At 55.5% G+C, this 19100-nt stretch overlaps 1 protein-coding gene across 5 annotated transcripts; it reads right to left on the bottom strand.

Annotated features, from left to right (window-relative positions):
* Positions 1-85: 85 nt before the first annotated feature.
* On the bottom strand, positions 86-14581 carry TRPV6 (transient receptor potential cation channel subfamily V member 6). 5 transcript variants are annotated; one of them, XM_060156498.1, is made up of 15 exons: positions 14283-14581; positions 6596-6693; positions 6313-6435; positions 5820-5957; positions 5434-5532; positions 5113-5288; positions 4484-4630; positions 4160-4372; positions 3770-3856; positions 3592-3668; positions 3186-3351; positions 2762-2828; positions 2147-2415; positions 998-1104; positions 86-690 (listed from the first exon to the last, which is right to left on the bottom strand). In XM_060156498.1, the coding sequence occupies exons 1-15, from the start codon at positions 14408-14410 to the stop codon at positions 429-431; spliced, it is 2157 nt and encodes a 718-aa protein (XP_060012481.1). In that variant the 5' UTR covers positions 14411-14581; the 3' UTR covers positions 86-428. The 5 variants fall into 5 exon arrangements, with proteins under 5 accessions (XP_060012481.1, XP_060012483.1, XP_060012484.1 ...); XM_060156500.1 differs by having other exon boundaries at positions 6596-7495; positions 14283-14421; XM_060156501.1 differs by having other exon boundaries at positions 6596-7481; positions 14283-14398.
* Between the last annotated feature and the right edge of the window lie 4519 nt (positions 14582-19100).

Here is a 19100-nt window from a genome sequence, read left to right as displayed (position 1 = left end):
CCTCGGTCTGCAGGGAAGGGGTGGGAAGGCCTTGGAGCAGAGAGGCAGGGCCAGGAAGACCACACCGCAGAGGAGGGTACACAAGGACAGCAGGAAGGACTTTACTGGAAGGTAGGAGGTGGCTTCCCCACCAGGCGGTACCCATCCCTTCATTACACCTTTCCCCAGCCTCCTCCACTGTCTGCAGCTGTGACACCGGGGTGGAGATCAGTGCCCGAGGCAGCAAGCCTTAAAGTGCTTGGCTCAGACAGTTCAGCCGCCGGGGTGGGTGAAGCTGGGTCCTTATTCGCGCTGGGCCCTGTGCTTCCCATGAGGCGTGGGCCTGCTCCTTGGTTTCCCTTTATTGTGTTCTACCCTCTGGACCTGGCAGATGAGAGGTCTAGGCTTTGCTTCTTGATGCTGCTGGGCACCAGTGTGGGCGGAGACACTCAGATCTGGTACTCCCAGCACTGCCCGTCCTCCAGAGCCATGGTCATCGTCCCCCTCCCCTCTCTGCGGGTCGCTTCCCGCAGCCTCTCCCAGTTCATGCTGCTGCTGCGGGAAGTACTTCGAGACACCGAGGGGGCAGGAAGGGACAGGTGGGGGCCGCCCAGCCCCCGTCCTTCCATGTCATCTTCGGAGCCTGGGTTGCAGAAGGCCTGCGCATAGCGCCGGACGCGCTGCCGGTTGAGATCCTGTCTGTCTTCCACCCTGGCGGCGGGGAAGGAAGAGTTGGAGAGGCTGACCTTGGACCAGCCCTTGTCTCCTGGCCCCGCCCAACCCTACTGCTGGTGCCCTTTTCCCTTGTCTGCAGCCGGAGTGGGCACAGGGGGTGCCAGGCCTCGGGAAGCAGCACAGAGTTGAGTCCAGCAGCTCTGGGGATGCTTTCAGGGCCCAGGAGCCTAGCAGGCCCCTTTCTCCCAGCGAGGCCTGAAGCCTAGGGAGCACACAGGCCTGCACAGGGTCCCTGGGGGGCAGGAGGTTGAGCAGCGGGACGCCAGCCCCCGCTGTCACTCACCGCAGGAACCAACGGTCCCCCAGCCCGAACTTGCGCCCGCAGATCCCGGAGCGAGGCCACAGGCAGCGCGGCAGCTTCTTTTCCAGCATCACTGTGGTGGCCACGACCTGCGTGTGGGGACAGAAGAGGACGAAATCAGAGGCTGGGTGCAGACCAGGAGAGGAGAGGACGCCAGGCAGAGGGAAAACAGTTGAGCAACATCTGGGAAACTCATGGTTTCCCAGAGGTGACAACCCGCCTGAGGTGGGGACGGCAGCGGCAGCTTTGTCAGCTCTCTTCTGCGGGAGAGAGTGGATGGGCCTTGAGCCCTACAGCACTTCACCCGTGACCTGACATCCGGGCCAGGCTGGTCCTGCAGCAGGTGGGGAGACCTTGCTCCAAGGAGACAGGAAGGAGGGCAGAGCAAAGAGAAAGGGTCTGCAGGGCTGCAGAATATTTTGACCCTACAGGTGTAAAGGCCACTTAGAAACACAAACATCTTGCAGAGAAATCTCATATCAATACATTCGCATGGAAAAAAATATTTTCATCAGCAAACCCTGTTTAGCCAGCTTACGGTTTTTTTTTTAACTCCGTTTTCTACACAACACAGTTAGATGCCATCCAGTTTGAGGGATTTCCATTTATTTTGCTGAAATTATTTTTGTTGAGATAAATTATTTTGTCTTTTTAAATGATGATTTGATCCAATTCGTTCTTTTGTCCCCATCACAATTACCTGACTGAAGATAGTTTCTGCTATATAGGGAGTTTGTGTGGCATTACTTTTAACAGGTCCAATTTTTCTGGGTCAGATTTTGAAGACTTAACTATTGCCAGAAAGATGTGATACTCCAGCTTTTTTATTCAATAACAAAATTTACTGAATGCTGTAGTAGCCACTACTGAGCGTCATTTCTTGATGATTCTAGAAAAGACAGATTTGACTTTTTGAGAAAACTGAGGAATTCTTTTCAGCTATTCCAGTATTGCTCAGTCGTATTGCTAATCCAGTTCTGTGCACGTCGCATAATCTGTACTGTGCGCTAACCGTCCAAACCTATGTTGGGGGTCAAAATATCCGGCCTCTGAGTTTGGCCCCCCCCACCCCGTCCTTGGCAGGAAGGGAATGACTTGCACTAACCCTCCCAGCCACCAGGGGGCGCTCACCTGGGCCCTCCAGAGCTCGTCCCGCTCGTGGGCCACGCGCCAGTGAGTGTCACCCATCATAGCGATGAGGAGGTTGAGCATGAGAAGAGCGGCAATGATGGCGAAGGCAGCGTAGGTGACGCTGTACATGAAGGGCAGATCTACGGTGTAGTTGGCAGGGCCATCAATGATGGTGAGGAACAGCTCGAAGGTGCTGAACAGCGCCATGGGGTAACTGTAGAAATGGCCCAGCTCGTTAGGGTCCTCTGTCTGGAAGATGATAAAGAAGGCTGCTCCACCCCAGGGGGTGGGAGTTACATGTGAATAAACCGTAGCCAGCTCTTTGCTGCCCATTTCAGTGCTGTTTTCCCTTCCTCTCCACCACCACCATCCCAGCCCTGCCTCACTCCGCACTTTGGGTTCTTTCATTCCCTTAGTTTCCATATGGCTCACCCTCCTGATCCCGAGAGCCACCGCCCCCTAACACTCCTGAGGGACAGCCCATCCTTAGATCCTACAGCCTCCTCTTACCTCTGCCTGCCTTCCCACCTCCCCCTCCCCCCACCAAGTCTATCCAGAGGTATTCTGTGCTATCTAGTTTCCTCCAGCCCAGGGCTCCCATCGGAGACGACGTACCTGAGGCAAAGCCCAGGATGACCACAGCCATCAGCCAGCAGAACCTCATCAGATCGCCAAAAATCATCTAGACGGAGGGGAGGGAAGGGAGGACAGCTGCGCATCAATCCCTTGAGCAAATGCCCCTCCCAGCCTCTAAGAGGTCTAACCCTGAGACGTCTAACAGCTCCACCCCTCTCCCATAGGGTTGGCAAACTGGCCTGCTGGCCACATCTACTTGGTCAGTTGTGGTTGGCCCTTGAACAAGAATTTTACATGTTTGAAGGATTGAAAAACATTTTAAAGGAGGAAGAGAAAAAAGAAAATCAAACAGATTATATGTGGCTCTCCGAGCCTGAGACCTCTGTTATCTGACCCTTTACAGAAATGTTTGCAGCCCCTGCTCTAGGACCTTTCTCTAGAAAGCTCAGGGGGCAGCACAGACCTTCTGGATCATGACGGTGAAGGGGCCCAGCATCTGGAATCCTCGGGCAAAGTACATGACGTTGCACCAGCCCAGCACCAGGGCGAAGGACATGGGTACCACCTCCCCGTTGGTGTTGGTGAGCCTCATCACCATGGTTACCAGCACCATGCAGGCATAGGTGATGCTGGGGGGAGAGCAGAGAGGGGGTGATGAGAGCGAGACTGGGATGATCCTGGGGGTCCAAGAGCAAGGGGGTGATGGAAATGGTGCCCACACACTCAGGTTCAACCTCTGTAAGCTCGATACACAGGGTCACACACACATCAGAGAGGGGCCTCTGGCGTTCTCCAGAGGTTAGGGATCCGGGGAGTAAAACTACAGCCTTGGTGAGGAAAGGGACGGGGGTGAGAGGAAGGAGGCTCACAAGAGCACGTGGAATGGTCCTCCAAGGATGGTCTGTCCAAAGAAGCGAGTGACCCCCACGCGGAAGATGTCTGGAATCTGGAGAGAGACCAGGAAGACACGAAGGCCCTTGGAGACTGAAGCTCGGGCTGGATCCCCACGGCAGACAGCCTCAGCCCCGGATCCCGACCACAACACACCTCTATGAGCAGAATGATCACAGCTCCGAAGATGGACACCAGCTCCCCCACCAGTCGGAGGTGATCCTCGGGGGTCACATAGGCCTCCTGAGGGGAGAGACGTGGTCAGAGGACTCGGGGCTTCCCAGCCTGCCCCTGGGTACAAGTCCGCGTCCTCGTCTAGGGTCACAAACCAGTCAGATTCTTTTTAACCTGTTAAGGTTGGCGCTCTCAAACTCTGCTCTGAGAGCATCGGTATGTTTCTGTGTGCATGTATTTTGAATTTGTGCCTGTGTATTTGAGACTTAAGCGAGGGAGAAACATGGGTGGTAAGACGGGAACGTGATTCACGTGGAAGAAAGGGCACAGAGCTGGATCCCGCCTGAAGCTCTGCTGCTCCTAGGGCGTCACCTGAAGTAGCTTCTGCTGTAGGACGGTATTGTCCCGGGGGTCAGTTTGGTTGTGGGTCCTGGGATTGAGGGGGCGGTAGACACAGCACGTGGTAAAGCAGACCAGGTACAGCAGGTATATGGCAGCCAGCACGCAGAAGTATGGCCACCCATATCTCTTCCACTTGAGGTTCACCAGCTCCTTCACTGGCGTCTGGTCCAGGATCTGGCGAGCCTGCAGCAGAACAAGAGGAGAGCGAGCAGCTCGGAGACCCTGACTCCCCTCCCCCGCTGCTCCCTACCCTGAAGACCACACCCCCTCCTGCCCCCTCCCGGTACCCCGCACCTCCCGCTTCTTGGAGGTGACGATCAGCTCCAGCAGGGACTGCTCCTCCCCTGAGGAGTCGATCTCTGTGAGGTCGTAGAGAGTGGAGGTCAGCGGCCCGCACGTCCACTGGATATGCTTCCGCTTCTGCATCAGGTGCTGGAACATCTAAGGTTGGGGGTGCAGGAGCAAGCAAAGGGGACGGTCACAGGGTGTGGCTGGGAAGCTTGCCCAGAGCACAGCACCCTGAAAGGGTGCTCGCTGTTTACTCAAAGACCACAGCCTTGCGGGCAAAAGAACCCATCTTCATGCCAGCCTCCAAGTTCATCCTCTTTCCCCGTAACTCCCTCTAGAGCTTGGAAACAAGAGGTGAGAGGATGCAGGGCTGCTGCTTGTGGGCTGGAAGGACAAGAGGACGTGGGCATTTCAGACCACTCCAGGGTGGGATCTAGACCCTGTAAGTCCCCAACAACTCAGGGGAGAGAAAGTGGGCAAGAGAGACAGGGGCTGCGGAAGAAATTCCAACTGAAGCTGAAAACGGGACCTCAGCATCGGGGATAACTGGTGACAGATCTATTTCCTCAAAGGGCCAGAAACGTAAGATGAAGGTCAGGAGAAGGACACGGGGGGGCTGGGGGCGGGTCCCTCACCGTGGTGTTGCCTTCCACTCCAGCCAGCTTGAAGGGGGTGAGGCCCTGGTGATTGGGCACGAGGTCCAGGGACTGCAGGTGGTCCCGGTGCCCGTCGTAGGACAGCAGCAGATTGTACATCTGGCAGGCAAAGGTTTTGCTGGGCTGGAGGACGAGGATGTGCAACACTGTGTTTCCTGGGGGAGGACACGGGCTGTCACGTGGCCACCGGGACTAGAGTTCCTGATGCTCCCCATGACCCCCCCCCCGCGCCCGGGTGGACCTGAGGGCTGTCCCGGCCCCTCCTCTGCAACCCAGCTCCCCCTCCAGCCCGGCTCTCACCCAGGGAGTCCTGGGCCCGGATGTCAGCGCCGTGCTCAATGAGCAGCCTCACGGTCTCCTCGCTGCCCATGCAGGCCGCAAAGGACAAAGGGTGCTCCCCTGGGGGTGCAGAGGGCCCCGTGGCTTGAGGGTGCAGGCTGGGAAGGGCAGTCTCTCCAGGGGACTGCCTCTCCCTCCCCACGTCTCAGCTCTGGGCCTGGGGACGCTTGTCAGCAGAACCAGAGGCGGGGACGGTGCAGGGGGCCCTGCGTCGGGGGCTGGCTCTGACCTTCAGCCTGAGGAGGGCGGACCCCTCCCAGCTTCCCCCGGCATGGAGCCCCCGCAGCCTGCCCTCCCTTTGCTCTTGGCCCCCTCCCCACCCTCCCAGCCCTGGCCCTGGCTCTCACCAAAGTAGAGGAGGTTGTGGGGACTGAGGCAGAAGGCTGAGCCTACCGCCCTTGCAGAGACGCTGGCCCCGTGGGCGAGCAGGGCTTTCACCAAGTTCACGTTCTGGTTCATGATGGCCATGTGCAGTGCCGTCTGACCTGGACACGAGAGCTCTTGTCATGGGGTGTGTCTCCAGGATCCTGCAGGGGGTCCCTCCCGGATCTCCACAGGGTCCTCTTCACCAGGGCAGCCTTCAGCGGGGAGGATGGGGTGGGGGTTCCCAGGGGACCCAGCTGCCGCCTGCCTCTTCCCACTCTAGGCCTTTCCATCTCAGGGGTGGTGCTCGAATGAGCTACACTGAGGATGCTGAGGAAGAAGGGACATGAAGAGGGGGGTAAAGAGGAGGGGGGCTCACGTTCCCTCTTGGTTTCCCCAAGTTATCCACCACCAGGACTGCCCTGAAACAGTGAGCTGGTCGCTCCTCCCTCCGTCCTGAGCCCCTTGGCCTCTCACCTTCATACAGCTCAGAGGTAATGGGCTCGTCGACCAGCTCCGGGGCGGCCTCCATCAGCACGATGGCGGCTTCCAGGTGGTCATAGAGGGCCGCCACGTGCAGCGCCGTCTCCCCCAGGGCTCCTGACGTTGACAGAAAGAGTCACATGGCTTTGCTGGAGCAGGGGAATGGGGACTGGAGAGACTTGGGGCCCACGGCAGAAGGTCCCGGGGCTGTACTGGCAGGAGGCTGGTGGAGGGCGAGCGCGTGCACAGGGCTGACCCGGGGGGAGAGGCGCCGTACCTTTCTGGTGGACATCGCAGGCTTCATATTTGAGCAGCTTGACGAGAGCCTGGATATCGTTCTCTTTGGCAGCTGTGAGGAGAGGAGACTCCCAGATCCTACAAGGGAGGGGAGCAGGTCCGCTTGTGGAGCCAGGTCTGTCATACCCCTCGGTGGCAACGAATTCCAAGGGTCCTCATCCAGAGAGGTGGGGCCGTCGGGGGAGGGGGGGAAGCGCCGCCTGATCTCTCTTTCTCTGACCCGTTAGTTAACCCAAAGCAACTTCTTCCCCCTTTAGCTTGTGTGGGAGAATGTCAGGAACTGCCTTCCTTTCCCCTGGGTGACCGGGTGTGTGGGTGTGTGTGTGTGTGTGTGTGTGTGTGTGTGTGTGTGTGTGTGTGTGTGTGTGTGTGTGTGTGATCTGTGCACCTGGCTTATAGAGGGAGGAGTTTCAGTTAAAATGCTCATTCACCTCCTGACCTATTGACCTCTGGAGGGACCCTGTTTGAGCTTCACTCAAAGCCTTGCGATTACTCTCCAAGATAAGCTTTGTTTTCACGGACTAAGGGTACAAGGAATTCCTTCCTCATATTTGCGGAGGAGGCTGACACGTAGAAGCTGGCAGATTTTCCCCCTGTTGTGTGATGCTCGCTTTTTTTTTTTTTCTTTTTTTTTTTTTGCGGTACGCGGGCCTCTCACTGTTGCGGCCTCTCCCGTTGCGGAGCACAGGCTCCGGACGCGCAGGCGCAGCGGCCATGGCTCACGGGCCCAGCCGCTCCGCGGCATGTGGGATCCTCCCGGACCGGGGCACGAACCCGCGTCCCTCGCGTCGGCAGGCGGACTCTCAGCCCTGGATGCTCGCCTCTTTAGACCTCGGCAAAGCCCTTTGATTCTGGCACTTTCCTTCCTACAACGGCATATCTGGGGGTCAATCGAGAAGCAACCGTGGGTCCTTTTTTTCCTTTTGGCCCCGACATCACATTACAGTCTCTCCCTACTTTCTATCTGCTTCTCACTTGTTTTAGGCAAAGGATCATCTTCTTTGACTTTCCAGTCTTACACCTACAACGAACTAAAAAACCTTTTGTAATATCAAAACTTAGCCCAACTAAGACACACGGGGTCCCTTTTATTTAATTTTCTCTCCTGGCCCAGAACGACTTGGTCTTTCTACGGGAGTGAATGAAATAACGTTATTTACCCACAGATGGCCAGTTATGTGAACAGGAGCTCATACACCGAAGAACCCATAGTAGCAGGAAATCGACTCCACGAGCTGGGGGTGAGCGGGTGCTCAGGAGAGGAGGAAAGAGCACGACACGTCCACCTCCCTGAATGCCGGCCCCAGCTCCCCGCGTCAGGCCACGCAGGCAGCCACCTGCCAATTCAACATCCCTCTCCGTTCAGTCCCTGCCCTCTCATTCCGGCTGATGCACGTCCTCATTCTCTAGGCCAGGATTAGCAAAATATCCTCTTTCCCTGCACCCGTTTTCCCCAATCCATTCTTCGGGATGCCACCAAGATACTCTCTCTAAACGGCAGTTGCAGCCACAGTTCACAGAAGTCTGATGGCTCCTTAAACACCCAGGAGAAGAATCTCAGAAATCCTCTAGAGCCTTTGTGCAACTCCTTTTCCATGCTCTCTTCCTCTCATTGGCCCTCCACCCGGCATTTCAGCCTCGCCACCCCAGGGCACACCATCCTCCCCATTCCTGTGCTATAACTCAACTCTCCTTCCACCTGGACTCTAATCCCCCACCCCGCCCTAATCACTCTGTTCTGTGCTCGCCATGCCTGGGAATATGCCCAGCGTATGGCAGACACTCATTGCCACTATCTGTAGAAGGAGTGAATTGTAGCAATGCCAGAAGGTGGTTTGGCTTTACTGTCCTTCCTTACTATCTCCATCAGGCCGCCCCCTAAGCCAACCTTAGGCAAACGTATAATCTAAGTAAAAAATAGTATGCTTGGTATGCGCACACAGCTGCAAAACAAGTTTGTTACACCTTCCACCCCCCCACCCCCATCAGCCCTACCATCACCACTACCTTTCCCAACAATTTGCCCAAAGCCCCCCTTTATAGATGTTGTAAAGCAAGCAGTATTCCCCCCCCCCCCCACACACACACACACACCACACAGCAGGAAGTTTTCCACCCTCTCCTCTGGCCTTACTTTCATTTTAGCATTTTCACTGTGTTCTGTGATTAGCATCTGTCTCTTCCTCTACACTAGGGGCCCTTGGAGTCAGAGATCAGCCACTTTCTCATCTTTGTAAACTTTCTCTGCCCCCCTCCAATTAGCTTCTAGTTTTGTGCCCCATTTTGACTGAAGGTTAATGGCAAAGCTAGGAATAAGTCCAAGGGGGCTTCTGACCCAAGTGCAGAGTCTCCTCCCTGCTTCCTAAGACGTGAGGGAGGAGGCTAGTCAGTGGCAGCCCCAAAGATGTCCCCCTTGGTCCTGACACACCTCTGATGCCCATAAATGTCTCTCCCAAACCTCCAGTCCACACGTGTTCTGTTTCTGGCCTCTGCTGACTGCCCTACTGGCCTGGGAAGGGCAGGGAGATATTGTTCGAATGGGGCTTGCCAGATTTACCAAGTAAAAACACGAGGGTGCTCGGTTAGAGCTGAATTTTAGATACACAAAAAATAAGTTTTTAATATAAGTATGTCTCATGCAATATGTGGGCCACACATATACTAACAACTTATTTGTTGTTTATCTGAAATTCAAATTCAACTCTGTCTTGTATTTTATCTGGGAACCCCAACCAGGTTTATGGCGACCTGGCCTCCTTTGGGTGGCAAACTCCAGAATCCAGCAAAAACGGAGGGCAGTGTCTGAGTGGTTCCCAGGGAAGCAGGCAGAGGCATGATTTGCAATAGCATCACAGGGCCACAAGGGGGCAGCCGAGAAAGCCCTTGCTCGCATTCTTGGCAATAAGGCAGATCCCGCCCCACTCCAACCACCTGCCTACCCTTGTGCCCCATTAAAAAGGCACAAGAGCGGACGCATCCAAAGATTCTTGTTCCTGGGAAATTAGCTTCTTCCAAAGCAACCCAGCACAGACGTTTAGATCTGGAGCAAAATCTACACATCTTCACCAGACACCTCCCTACGGCAGGAAGAAGAGACGATATTGCCAAAATGTCTTCTGATTTTAACGGTTAAATTATACTCCCTCCCTCCCAGGGGAGAGTTTCACTTTATTTAGTAGAATGCTTAACATTACTACCAGAATCTCTTACTTACAAACAGTGATTTAGAGCAGTGGTCCTTAACCAGCGGTGGTCCCCTGCCGCCTCCCAAGGAACTGGGCAATGTCTGGAGACATTTTTGGTTGTCATGACTGCAGGGAGGGGTGCTACTGGCATCTAGCGGGCAGAGGGCAGGGATGCTGCTAAGATTCTTACACAAGGCAGCCTCCCGTAACAGAAAATCATCTGCCCAACACGTCAAAAGTGCCAAGGGAGCGAAACCCTGACCTTGAGGTATAATTATTCATAACCTTTTTAGGAAAGTATTTTTCACATTAAATAGAGTAAGAAATTCCCTCTGTGTGTTTTCTTATAAATCATTAAATACTCAACTAAGAAACAAAAGGTGAAGCCTTTCAAGCACCCACTGATTAAGTATTTAATAAAAGACTTAATAAAAGAAATTAGAGAGCAGATCTGAAATTATAACGATATGAAAGGTGTTTCTGGAATTTAGACTGTCTTATTTTGCTTGACAATTATAAAATTGAACGGTATGGTTCAGTAATGGACTGGTAGAAATGCTACTATAGGATTTCTGGCATAAAACCTAGCACACTTTCTATAGAGTAAATAAATCATTGATCTTCCCTCAGGGCTCCCTCTGGACCCCAAGGATCTGTCACTCGCTTTTCTCTCTGTCCCCTCAGCCCGTCCTCTCTGCCTCCATTCTTGTGGACACGTACACGTCTGTGTGTGCACTCACACGTGGACCTGCACACGTGGGTGCCGTAGGCACGAATGAAGTTTTGTATTTGGTTGCTGGGAAACAAGGCAGGATCAAGAGTGTCTAGAGAAGAATTCAAATCTGCATTTTCGAGCTAGAAAGTCCTTAGAAACCTAGTCTAATCTGTTCATGTAATCGATGGAGAAAGAAGCCTGAAGTCCCGAGGTGATTTGTCCAAACAAGTCAGAGGCAGCGCTGGGGCTCCCGATGGCCATTTCTCTGTCCCTATTCTCTGTGTTAATCAGGATCCGAAGAGGGGTCAGAGCAGCTACGGGGGGCACAGGAGCCATATGTGTGGGTCCCACTGGTTTCTCCACCAGCCCCTCCTGGAGAAGCGTGCGAGCTGGGCGGGGGGGTCACACCATCCAGAAGCCCTGACTCTGGTTCCCTGGGTGGATCCAGCTCTGATGGGCGGAAGCTCACAACCCCTCTAACTCCTGCCGTCACTGGGACTTGCCTTTTGACTTTCCTTATGTCTTTTTTTTTTTTTGCGGTACGCGAGCCTCTCACCGCTGTGGCCTCTCCCGCTGCGGAGCACAGGCTCCGGACGCGCAGGCTCGGCGGCCGTGGCTCACGGGCCCAGCCGCTCCGCGGCATGTGGGATCTTCCCGGACCGGGGCACGAACCACGCGTCCCCTGCATCGGCAGGCGGACTCTCAACCACTGCGCCACCAGGGAAGCCCCCTTATGTCCTTTTTAATCACAACAGTGCCATGGGTTAAATGTGCTTTTTAGCTTCCAAAGCAGCATCTCACTTACTATCCCGTTTGCTCTTTACAGCCCCGTGACACAGGCTGAATCATTCTCTCATTTTTACGCAAAGGAAACCGAGGCAGCCATGCCAAATCCTTGCCAGAAGATCAAACAGAGTTTAAGGCAGAACGCTTGGCCGGCAACCTAGCCTCAGGCTCTCACCACTCAATTATGTGGTTCTTCTAGTTTTATGGCTCTTCCCAATTCTGCTGGCGGTGCGGGTGAGTTGGGGGAGCAGCTGGTGCAGTGACCACAGGTGAAGCAAAGAGCAGCCCTGAGTGGGGAGGAGGCGTGCCCTGGCCACTTGGGGCGACCTCCCTCCAGCTCAGGTTCTGGGCGACGGGATGAAGAAGCCGAAGCTCGGGAAAGTGGCTAATTCCAGATTTGGCCGCCTTTCTAGTTGCCAAAACCGCGTCCTGCATGTGGTAGGTGCACGCTCCCTGCTGAGGCAGAGAGTCCTAATGTGCTGCAGCGTCCCAGCACTTACTTTTGACAGACACGCCAGTTCACAGATAATACAGGGATCTATCTAAACAGAAAAGAACCCCCAGCGTTCCCTGCCTTTTGCCAACTAGTGGGAGGGTGACCATGCCAGCGAGGGGGTCGGGGGAGGGTCAGGTTAGGTAGACAGACCCTGGAAGCTGCTCAGCACACCCCACACCAACCAAAATCAGAGCCTGCACTGTCCTCCTCAAGGGTCCCATGATGCTTGTTCACAGCCTTCTTAGAACACTCGCTAAGCTCAATGTTAACCCAAGTCGATACCTACTGGTGCGTTTTGCCCATGAGAACGTGAGCTTCTTGAGGGCAGAGAATGTGTCATGTTCATTTCTGCAAACCTAGCTGAGAGTTTTACACTCCATGTCTAGTACATTGCGTCTCAGGAGATACGACGATGCAAAGCTGAGAGAGATGATGCAGAGGGAATGAGAGAAAGTGACGGTTCCACCTGGATCCCAACGATGTCCATTTAAGCAGAGGGAGCGGCGACGAAGACCCAAGAGTCTACCAGAGAAAGAGGGATGCTGGGTTCCCCATATTCCTGGAGAGACCTGAATGGCTCCCTTCTCGCTGGACCATGCTCCACCCCCAACCCCACCCAGAGCCCCCCTCTGCTCACTCTGGGTCTGCCTCATTCCCAGGGGGTGGGGGGATGGTAACAGGCCCTTCTCACCTGGCCGCGCTGTCCTCACTCACATGGGCAGCTCACGTGTGTCTAGCTGCCCACAAATCTTCCCTTAGGCTGGCTGATGGTACAGCCTTCGACACTCCCCTTCCTGGCACTTTCAGGTCCTTCTGGGCAGTATCCACCCAGAGGGGAATCAATATACCAGGATCCTGGTGTCCGGGAAGGGGGGGGGGGTCAAAAAACTGTGGAATCAGACGGGAGATCAGGAAAGGGGGAGAATCCCTCCCAGTGGTGACATCAGGCCTTCCTAGCCCAGGCCTGCCAGAGGAAAGCCCACCAGAAGTCCCTAAGGAACAGGGGCAGAAAAGACAAGGAAAGCAGCCGCGGGCTCCGCCCGGGTCCTTCACTCTGTCTTTGCCACACATAGGCACACAGGGAGCCTCTGCCACCACTTCCAAGCCCCCAGGCCTTTCTGGGCTCCCGCCGGGCTCCCCCAGGCCCCGAGGTCCCGAGAGTGGGAAAGGGATGAATGGAACCGGTGATGGCCCGGTCTCCGACAACAATACCATTCTGTTGCCTCAAGATGTCATCCGCCAAACATGTGCTCAGCCCCCACTCTCCCAGGCCTGGGGGGAGAGAGGTGGGCAGCTGGTGTGAGAGCTGGGAAGCCAAAACTCAAAAAAGGGGCACATCTCCAACCCTGAATCCTTGAGCAAAAGAAAGAAAACCGCAGGGCCTCCAGATAGCCCCCAGCCTCCCCGTCAGGCTCAGGCAGACCCCTGCACTTGGAGGTGGAGAAAGACTCCCAGACACAAACACTTTGGACCTTCCCCTTTAAATAGACATAATATCTGTCTTCTCAGGAGCCCAGGGAAGTCCCAAGAGGAGGACTTCCTTCTAGCCTGCCAGCCCCCGGGTGGGGAGAGCACAGAGACTCTGCAGAAGAAACCACACACTGGCATGGCCTCCAGCTTTCTCCCTGCCCCTCCTCTCCAGTTCCCAACTCTAAGCTGCCATGGAGTGGGGAGGACCATCAGATGAGTTTAGGGCAGTTTCCAGGGGCTGGAAGCGACCACTGAGATTTGCTTCGGGCTCCAACTCTAGAGCCTCTCAAATTCCTCAACGTGCATTTGACAGTGAGCGCTGAGCACATCTGGAATTTGGCCCGTTACCCATGCCCCTCTCCCCCAGCAGAGGGTAATAAATTTCAGGGCTGGGTCCCAGCTTTGCTGTCTCCATACCAGCCCCCCTCTACCTGCCCCAAGAGTCTGACCCAGAGAAGGGCCTGGGTCAACGGCTGAGGCACTAAATGCAGAGGAATGATGATTAGCAAATTCTGTCTTCTTTTGCGGTTACTAGTACCTGCAGTTCCCTCTCTGCTCCATTCATTCATTCATTCATTCCCACATGTGTACATATACGTGCTATGTGTTTCTGTCCGAGAGACTGTTCTAGGGGCAGGGGGTAGAGAGATAAAGCACCTCCAGGCTGCAGGTCTATGATGCCATAATCCTTCCCAGGCCCAGCAAGGTGCCTGGCCTTCCGGGAAGTACTCACGAGAGGCTTCCCTAATTGATTGGATCGTAAACACCTGTGTCAACACCTAGCAAACACCTGTGTCACCCCTGCCAGCCCCCTCCCCTTCCACCTGGCGTCCTGGGGAGCTAGCCCCACAGGCCAAGACCCCTGAGACCAAATGCTCCCAAGGAGTCAGGCCTGGAGGAAGTCTGCCCAGACAGAGGTGCCAAAAAGGGCTTGGGGCCGGGGGTGGGGGGGGGGAGAAGAGGGATGGGGGGAGGGGCAAGCCTGGGGGTGTAGGAGGATCCCTTTGAGGCTTACCTCTTCTGCTGGAGCAGGTTCTGCTCGTCTCGCCTCTGAGCCCATGACTCCTGTCTCTGGAACCACCTACGGAACTTTCTCCACAGGCAGAGAATGTGCCCCTTCTCCCTGGGCAGCGGCAACCCCATGGAGTGTAGGGCCGGCTCCTTCGGGGGCCTGGGGCCAAGGCCAGAGCCCGCCTGGACTCAGCCCTGGGGCCACATCAGCAGCCCCTGGGGCCGGCCCGCCTTCTCCCCTAGAGGTCCCGTCTAGGGCCTCCCAGGTGCACCAGCCGGATACAGAGGCCTCCGAGTTACAGAGCTGGGTCTCCCGCCACTGGGGCTTCTCCGGCAGGAGCTCCTCCTGGGAGTAGCAGAAGCCCTGCAGACACTCCCTCACTCCTCCCAAATTACCTGAGATTTAAAGAGACAGGCCACCAGGTCTGCCTGCTGTGAGGGGCCTGGCTAAACTCCCTCTCCACCTGGGTCACTCCCACTGCCCCCAGCCAGTGCAGGGAGGGGAGGCCTGCTGAGAGAACGGAGGGGCCTCCTTGGACTTTGGGACACCCGGTGACCTTTTATAGATAGGCCTGGACAGGTCAGTCTAGCCTGAGAGACTCGAGTCAGTGAGGGAGGATGAGGGAATCAGGCAGGGCACTGGGTTTGAGGGGCCCGCGGTCCCCAGTGAACACACCTTCCTCACAGGGTCTTTGGGCCTCCCGTCCTGGAGATGTAGCTTTGCTTAATCTCTCGCCTGGCCCAGAATAGGGACATAAATACTGAAAACTCTCACTCCCCTCACCAACTTGTCCTGTAAAGGGCCAGACAGTAAATATTCTAGGTCTTGCAAGCTGCATATGGGCATATGGAATCTGACACACATTCCTCTTTGTTTTTATAGCCCTTAAGAGACGTAAAATCCATTCTGAGCTCACGAATTAGGGCAAAAAAATGACGCTGTGGGCAGGATGTGGCCTCCTGGACAGAGTTCGCGGACCCCTACTCCGGAATTCTAGAGACTGTCCCCAACACAACATATAAGGGGTGGGCTGCCAACTAACATACAGGACACTCGATTCAATTTGAATTTCAGATAAACAACAAAGAACTTTTTAGTATAAATACGCCCCAAATATTGCAAATGTTTTCTCTGGCAACCTGCAGTGGAGACAGCGTTTATTCACCCAGCACTGCCTGCCGGACCCTTAACTAAGTCTTCCCACGTCAACTCACATCGAACCTGTGAGGCAGGTATTATTATCAGCGTTTTTCCAATGGAAGAAAAACAATGAAGCTCGCGGTGGTAAAGGTCATAGAGCCGTCACCCAACGTCATAGAGCCAATTGGAGCAAAGGCCAGATTCAGCCCCTCCCCTCATGCCTAAACCCCCATCTTTCTGCCCTACCGCATTCCCTCATTCCAACTGGCAAAGAGCGTTCCGGAAAGAAGGGACCTGCACAGTCATACTGAAGAGTGATGACAGGATGCACAGCCCACCCTGGTCCCACAGCACAGGACTCTGATGAGAGCAAGCTGGGAGGCCTAAGAAGATCCCTCTTCCCCCTGGAAAGGAACGGAGGCCCTGGCTTCTGCCCAGCCCACGTGCGAGCCAGGGACCCGATGGCCTGGGCCTGGAGAGTGACAGGTATGTGTGGGTCACTCGCAGGCTTCAGAGCGTGTTTCTTCCTACCCGTCTCTGATTCAGAGAGCTGGAGGGTACAGCAAGGAGTGTGCGCGCGCGTGTGTGGTCTGTGCCTGTGTGTGCGCCCGTGCACTGTGTGGACGGGGGAAGGGAAGCTTAGGTGCAGGGGTGGGGTGTCTCTGTGGGCGGGGGGAGGAGGGCCACCCTCAAATCTAAAGAGACAGCAGCACTTCCGTTCCTGCTGTTGGGCCCAAGCCCAGGCCAAGGAGCCTGAGCAAACAGTGCCATAGATTAGCTGCTTTCCGCACCCACCCAGGGGTCAGTGGGTTCAGGCTGGGTGGGGGGAAGACGCTGGAACCCAAACCTTGAACCCAGGACCTTTGTGCCCATTAAGCCGGCGTGTGTCTGCCTGCCGACCCACCCACCTTCTCTGTCCTGCTGGGCTCCAGGCAAAGACCCCCATTCAGGATAAGGCAATGAGGTATTCCTCATGGCGGGGAGGGGACCTCCAGGAGGACCCGGCGGCCACTGCCAACTTTCCTTTCCTCTCTCACCTCTCTCCACCTTTGCAGGGTCACCAGGGCAGATGGGAAATCGAAAACAGACTCAAAATAGGTGTGGAGGGCTGCAGCCCAGCCCTGATTGGGAGCATCGGAGCTGCCGGATGCTGAGTTCTCTCTTGGGGGCATGGTTCCTCCACCTGGGCACAGCTGATCTAGCTTGTTTGTTTTTAATATCTATTTATCTGTTCGCTTGTTTATTTGGCTGTGTCAGGTCTTACCTGCGGCACGCGGGATCTAGTTCCCCGACCAGGGATCGAACCCGGGCCCCCTGCATTGGGAGCGTGGAGTCTTACCCACTGGACCGCCGGGGAAGTCTCCAGACTGATACTTTGGAACAAGTAATTGTGTAGCGTGGGGCGGTCCTGCACATTGCAGGATGTTTAGCCGCCGCTCACCAGGTGACAGCAGCACCCCTGCCCCCTCCGCTCAGCTGTGACCATCAAAAGTGGCTTTAGGCATTGCCTGAGGTCCCCCAGGGAGCAAAGTACTCTCCCTTGAGAACAACGGATTCAGGGCCCCAAAGTGTTTACGTATAATTGTTTTCTGGTTTTGTCCCTCTGGGTTTGTTCCACGTCTTTCTGTGCTTCCCTCTGGTTTTCCTCTCACCGCTTCTGTCTCTCTGCAATTGTATCTGTTCCCTTGGTGTCTGTGATGGAGTGTGGGGTGTGTGTGCATGTGTGTGTGCTATGGGGTGTGTGTGTCTGTGGCCATGACTCTGAGTGCTCTCTGTGGAACCCTGGGTTTCTTTCTCTTGACCTCCGCCCCTGTGTTTGTTTCCCTGTCCGGCTTACTGTGTCCCCCCATCCCTGCTCCCTGCGTCCTCTTGCGGGGTCTCTCCTTAGCTGGGTTGTCAAGTGCAGCGCCGGCTGGGCAGGCCACGAGGCTGCAAGGATGGAGCCAGGCTGGGGCAATGAGGTTAAAGCCACCCCTCACTCAGCCTGGAGTTTGGTCCAGTCACTGGGTTCACAAGCCCTTGTGTGCCCGCTCAGAAAGCCTGCACGGCAGCAGATGACAGGTCGGCGGGTGAAAACGCGCGCGCAGCGCGCGCGCGCGCGCACGCACGCACGCACGCACGTCACAAGCTCCGCCCAGGGGCTCAGCCAGGATGGTGTTCTGCTTCCGTGTCTAAATTCCCGGGAGCCAGGTAAGCCGGGCTCTAGAGCTGGATTTCTGGCCGCCTGGATGGTAGTTTGTGCTAAAAACCCTCCAAGGTCCTTTTCAACTCAAACATCCTGTGATTCTGAAGAAACATGAGTCACGTGGGGTTGCACGTGTACACACGGTCACCTGGGCCTGCACAGTCCGGAGGTCTGAATTGTGGCAGAGGCCTCGTGCACTTTTCCCCGCTACGTGACCTTCGTCCCCGATCCCCTCTTTTCATTCCAATTGCTAACTGTAGCTCCATCCCTTTGCCCCCCTTTCTTACAACCTCTCCATCCTCATCCTTGAGCCGCTCGCACCATGGGGGACGTTGTGTAGCAGCTGCTGACTCTCCGCTTTCTTGAAGAGAGCTGGGGAAGGCCTTGCAGCTACTCCTGCCTCCCCAGATACGTACGTGCACGTTACCTGACACATGTTTCCGCGGGGCATGTTTTATGTCAACTGAATCAATATGTCACAGCAATGTTTTAGAAGGGTTGGTTGTGTTTGCATGTGTCTGTTTCCTAGCATCCTTGTAATTGTCTGTAGATTTTAAAATTCACAGGCATTGGCCCTCCTAGACCTCTACCCCGTTGCACAAGGTGCCAAAAGGGCACAGATGGCCATATCGATGTGAGCATCCCCCGCTCCCCCCGGTCTATTTCTCTCCACCGCCGGTCAGTTCTCCCCCTCCCTCCCCACCTCTGCAGAAAGACTGATCAGCCTTGAGAGCTCTCACTTGGTTTCCAACCTCCCCCCACCCCTCAATGATTATGAACATCTTGTTTCCTAAATCAGCCATCCAGGAGGTGACAGGGAAGGGGGTGGGTGCTGGTTTGGGGAGAAGCAGGTACTGGCTCCCCTGGTTTGTGAGAGGCTGGACGCTTTAGAGGGAGCCCCGCGGAGCTCTGACCCGACCCTAACTCTCTCTCCAGGTCTCTGCAGGCTGGGGTCAGGACTCGTAGTCCCAGCGTAGCCCCTCTGGAGACACGGCAGGGCGCAGAAGGGTGTCCAGAGCCTTCCCAGGGCAGAGCCTCTGGTCCTGCTGGCCAGGCTTCCTAGAGCCTTTTTCCTCCCTCTCTTCCTGGTCAGACCCCAAGGCCTCTCCCTTCCACAGCCAGACCCCTCTGCTCTGCCGTCTCCCTCGATGGGCGTTTACCCACCTTACCTGATCAGAGGCGCTCTGCTTGCAGACGCGGAAGTCAACCAGGAATGCAGTTGCTGAAGCGTGCACAGCTCCCAAAGGAATTTCCAAATGTGCCCAAGGGAGCCTGGCTTCTGGAAGAGGCATAGAGGGAGCAACTGATGCGTAATCAGAACAGCTGCGTTCCAGCTCCATCTTCGCCAGAAATCACGGTGGGACCTCGGCCCCATCACCTTTTAGTGTCCTGATCTGCAAAAATAAGGACGCTTAAGTTTTAAGATTTCCTGTTCCTTTCAACACTCTCTGCTCCCCCAGGCGGCCCCCCTCAGCTTCCACATGCAGAGAGGATGG

Source organism: Lagenorhynchus albirostris, chromosome 8, assembly GCF_949774975.1.
Source record: "Lagenorhynchus albirostris chromosome 8, mLagAlb1.1, whole genome shotgun sequence".
NCBI classification, from domain to species: Eukaryota; Metazoa; Chordata; class Mammalia; order Artiodactyla; family Delphinidae; genus Lagenorhynchus; species Lagenorhynchus albirostris.
This window is presented reverse-complemented; position numbering and strand designations above follow the sequence as displayed.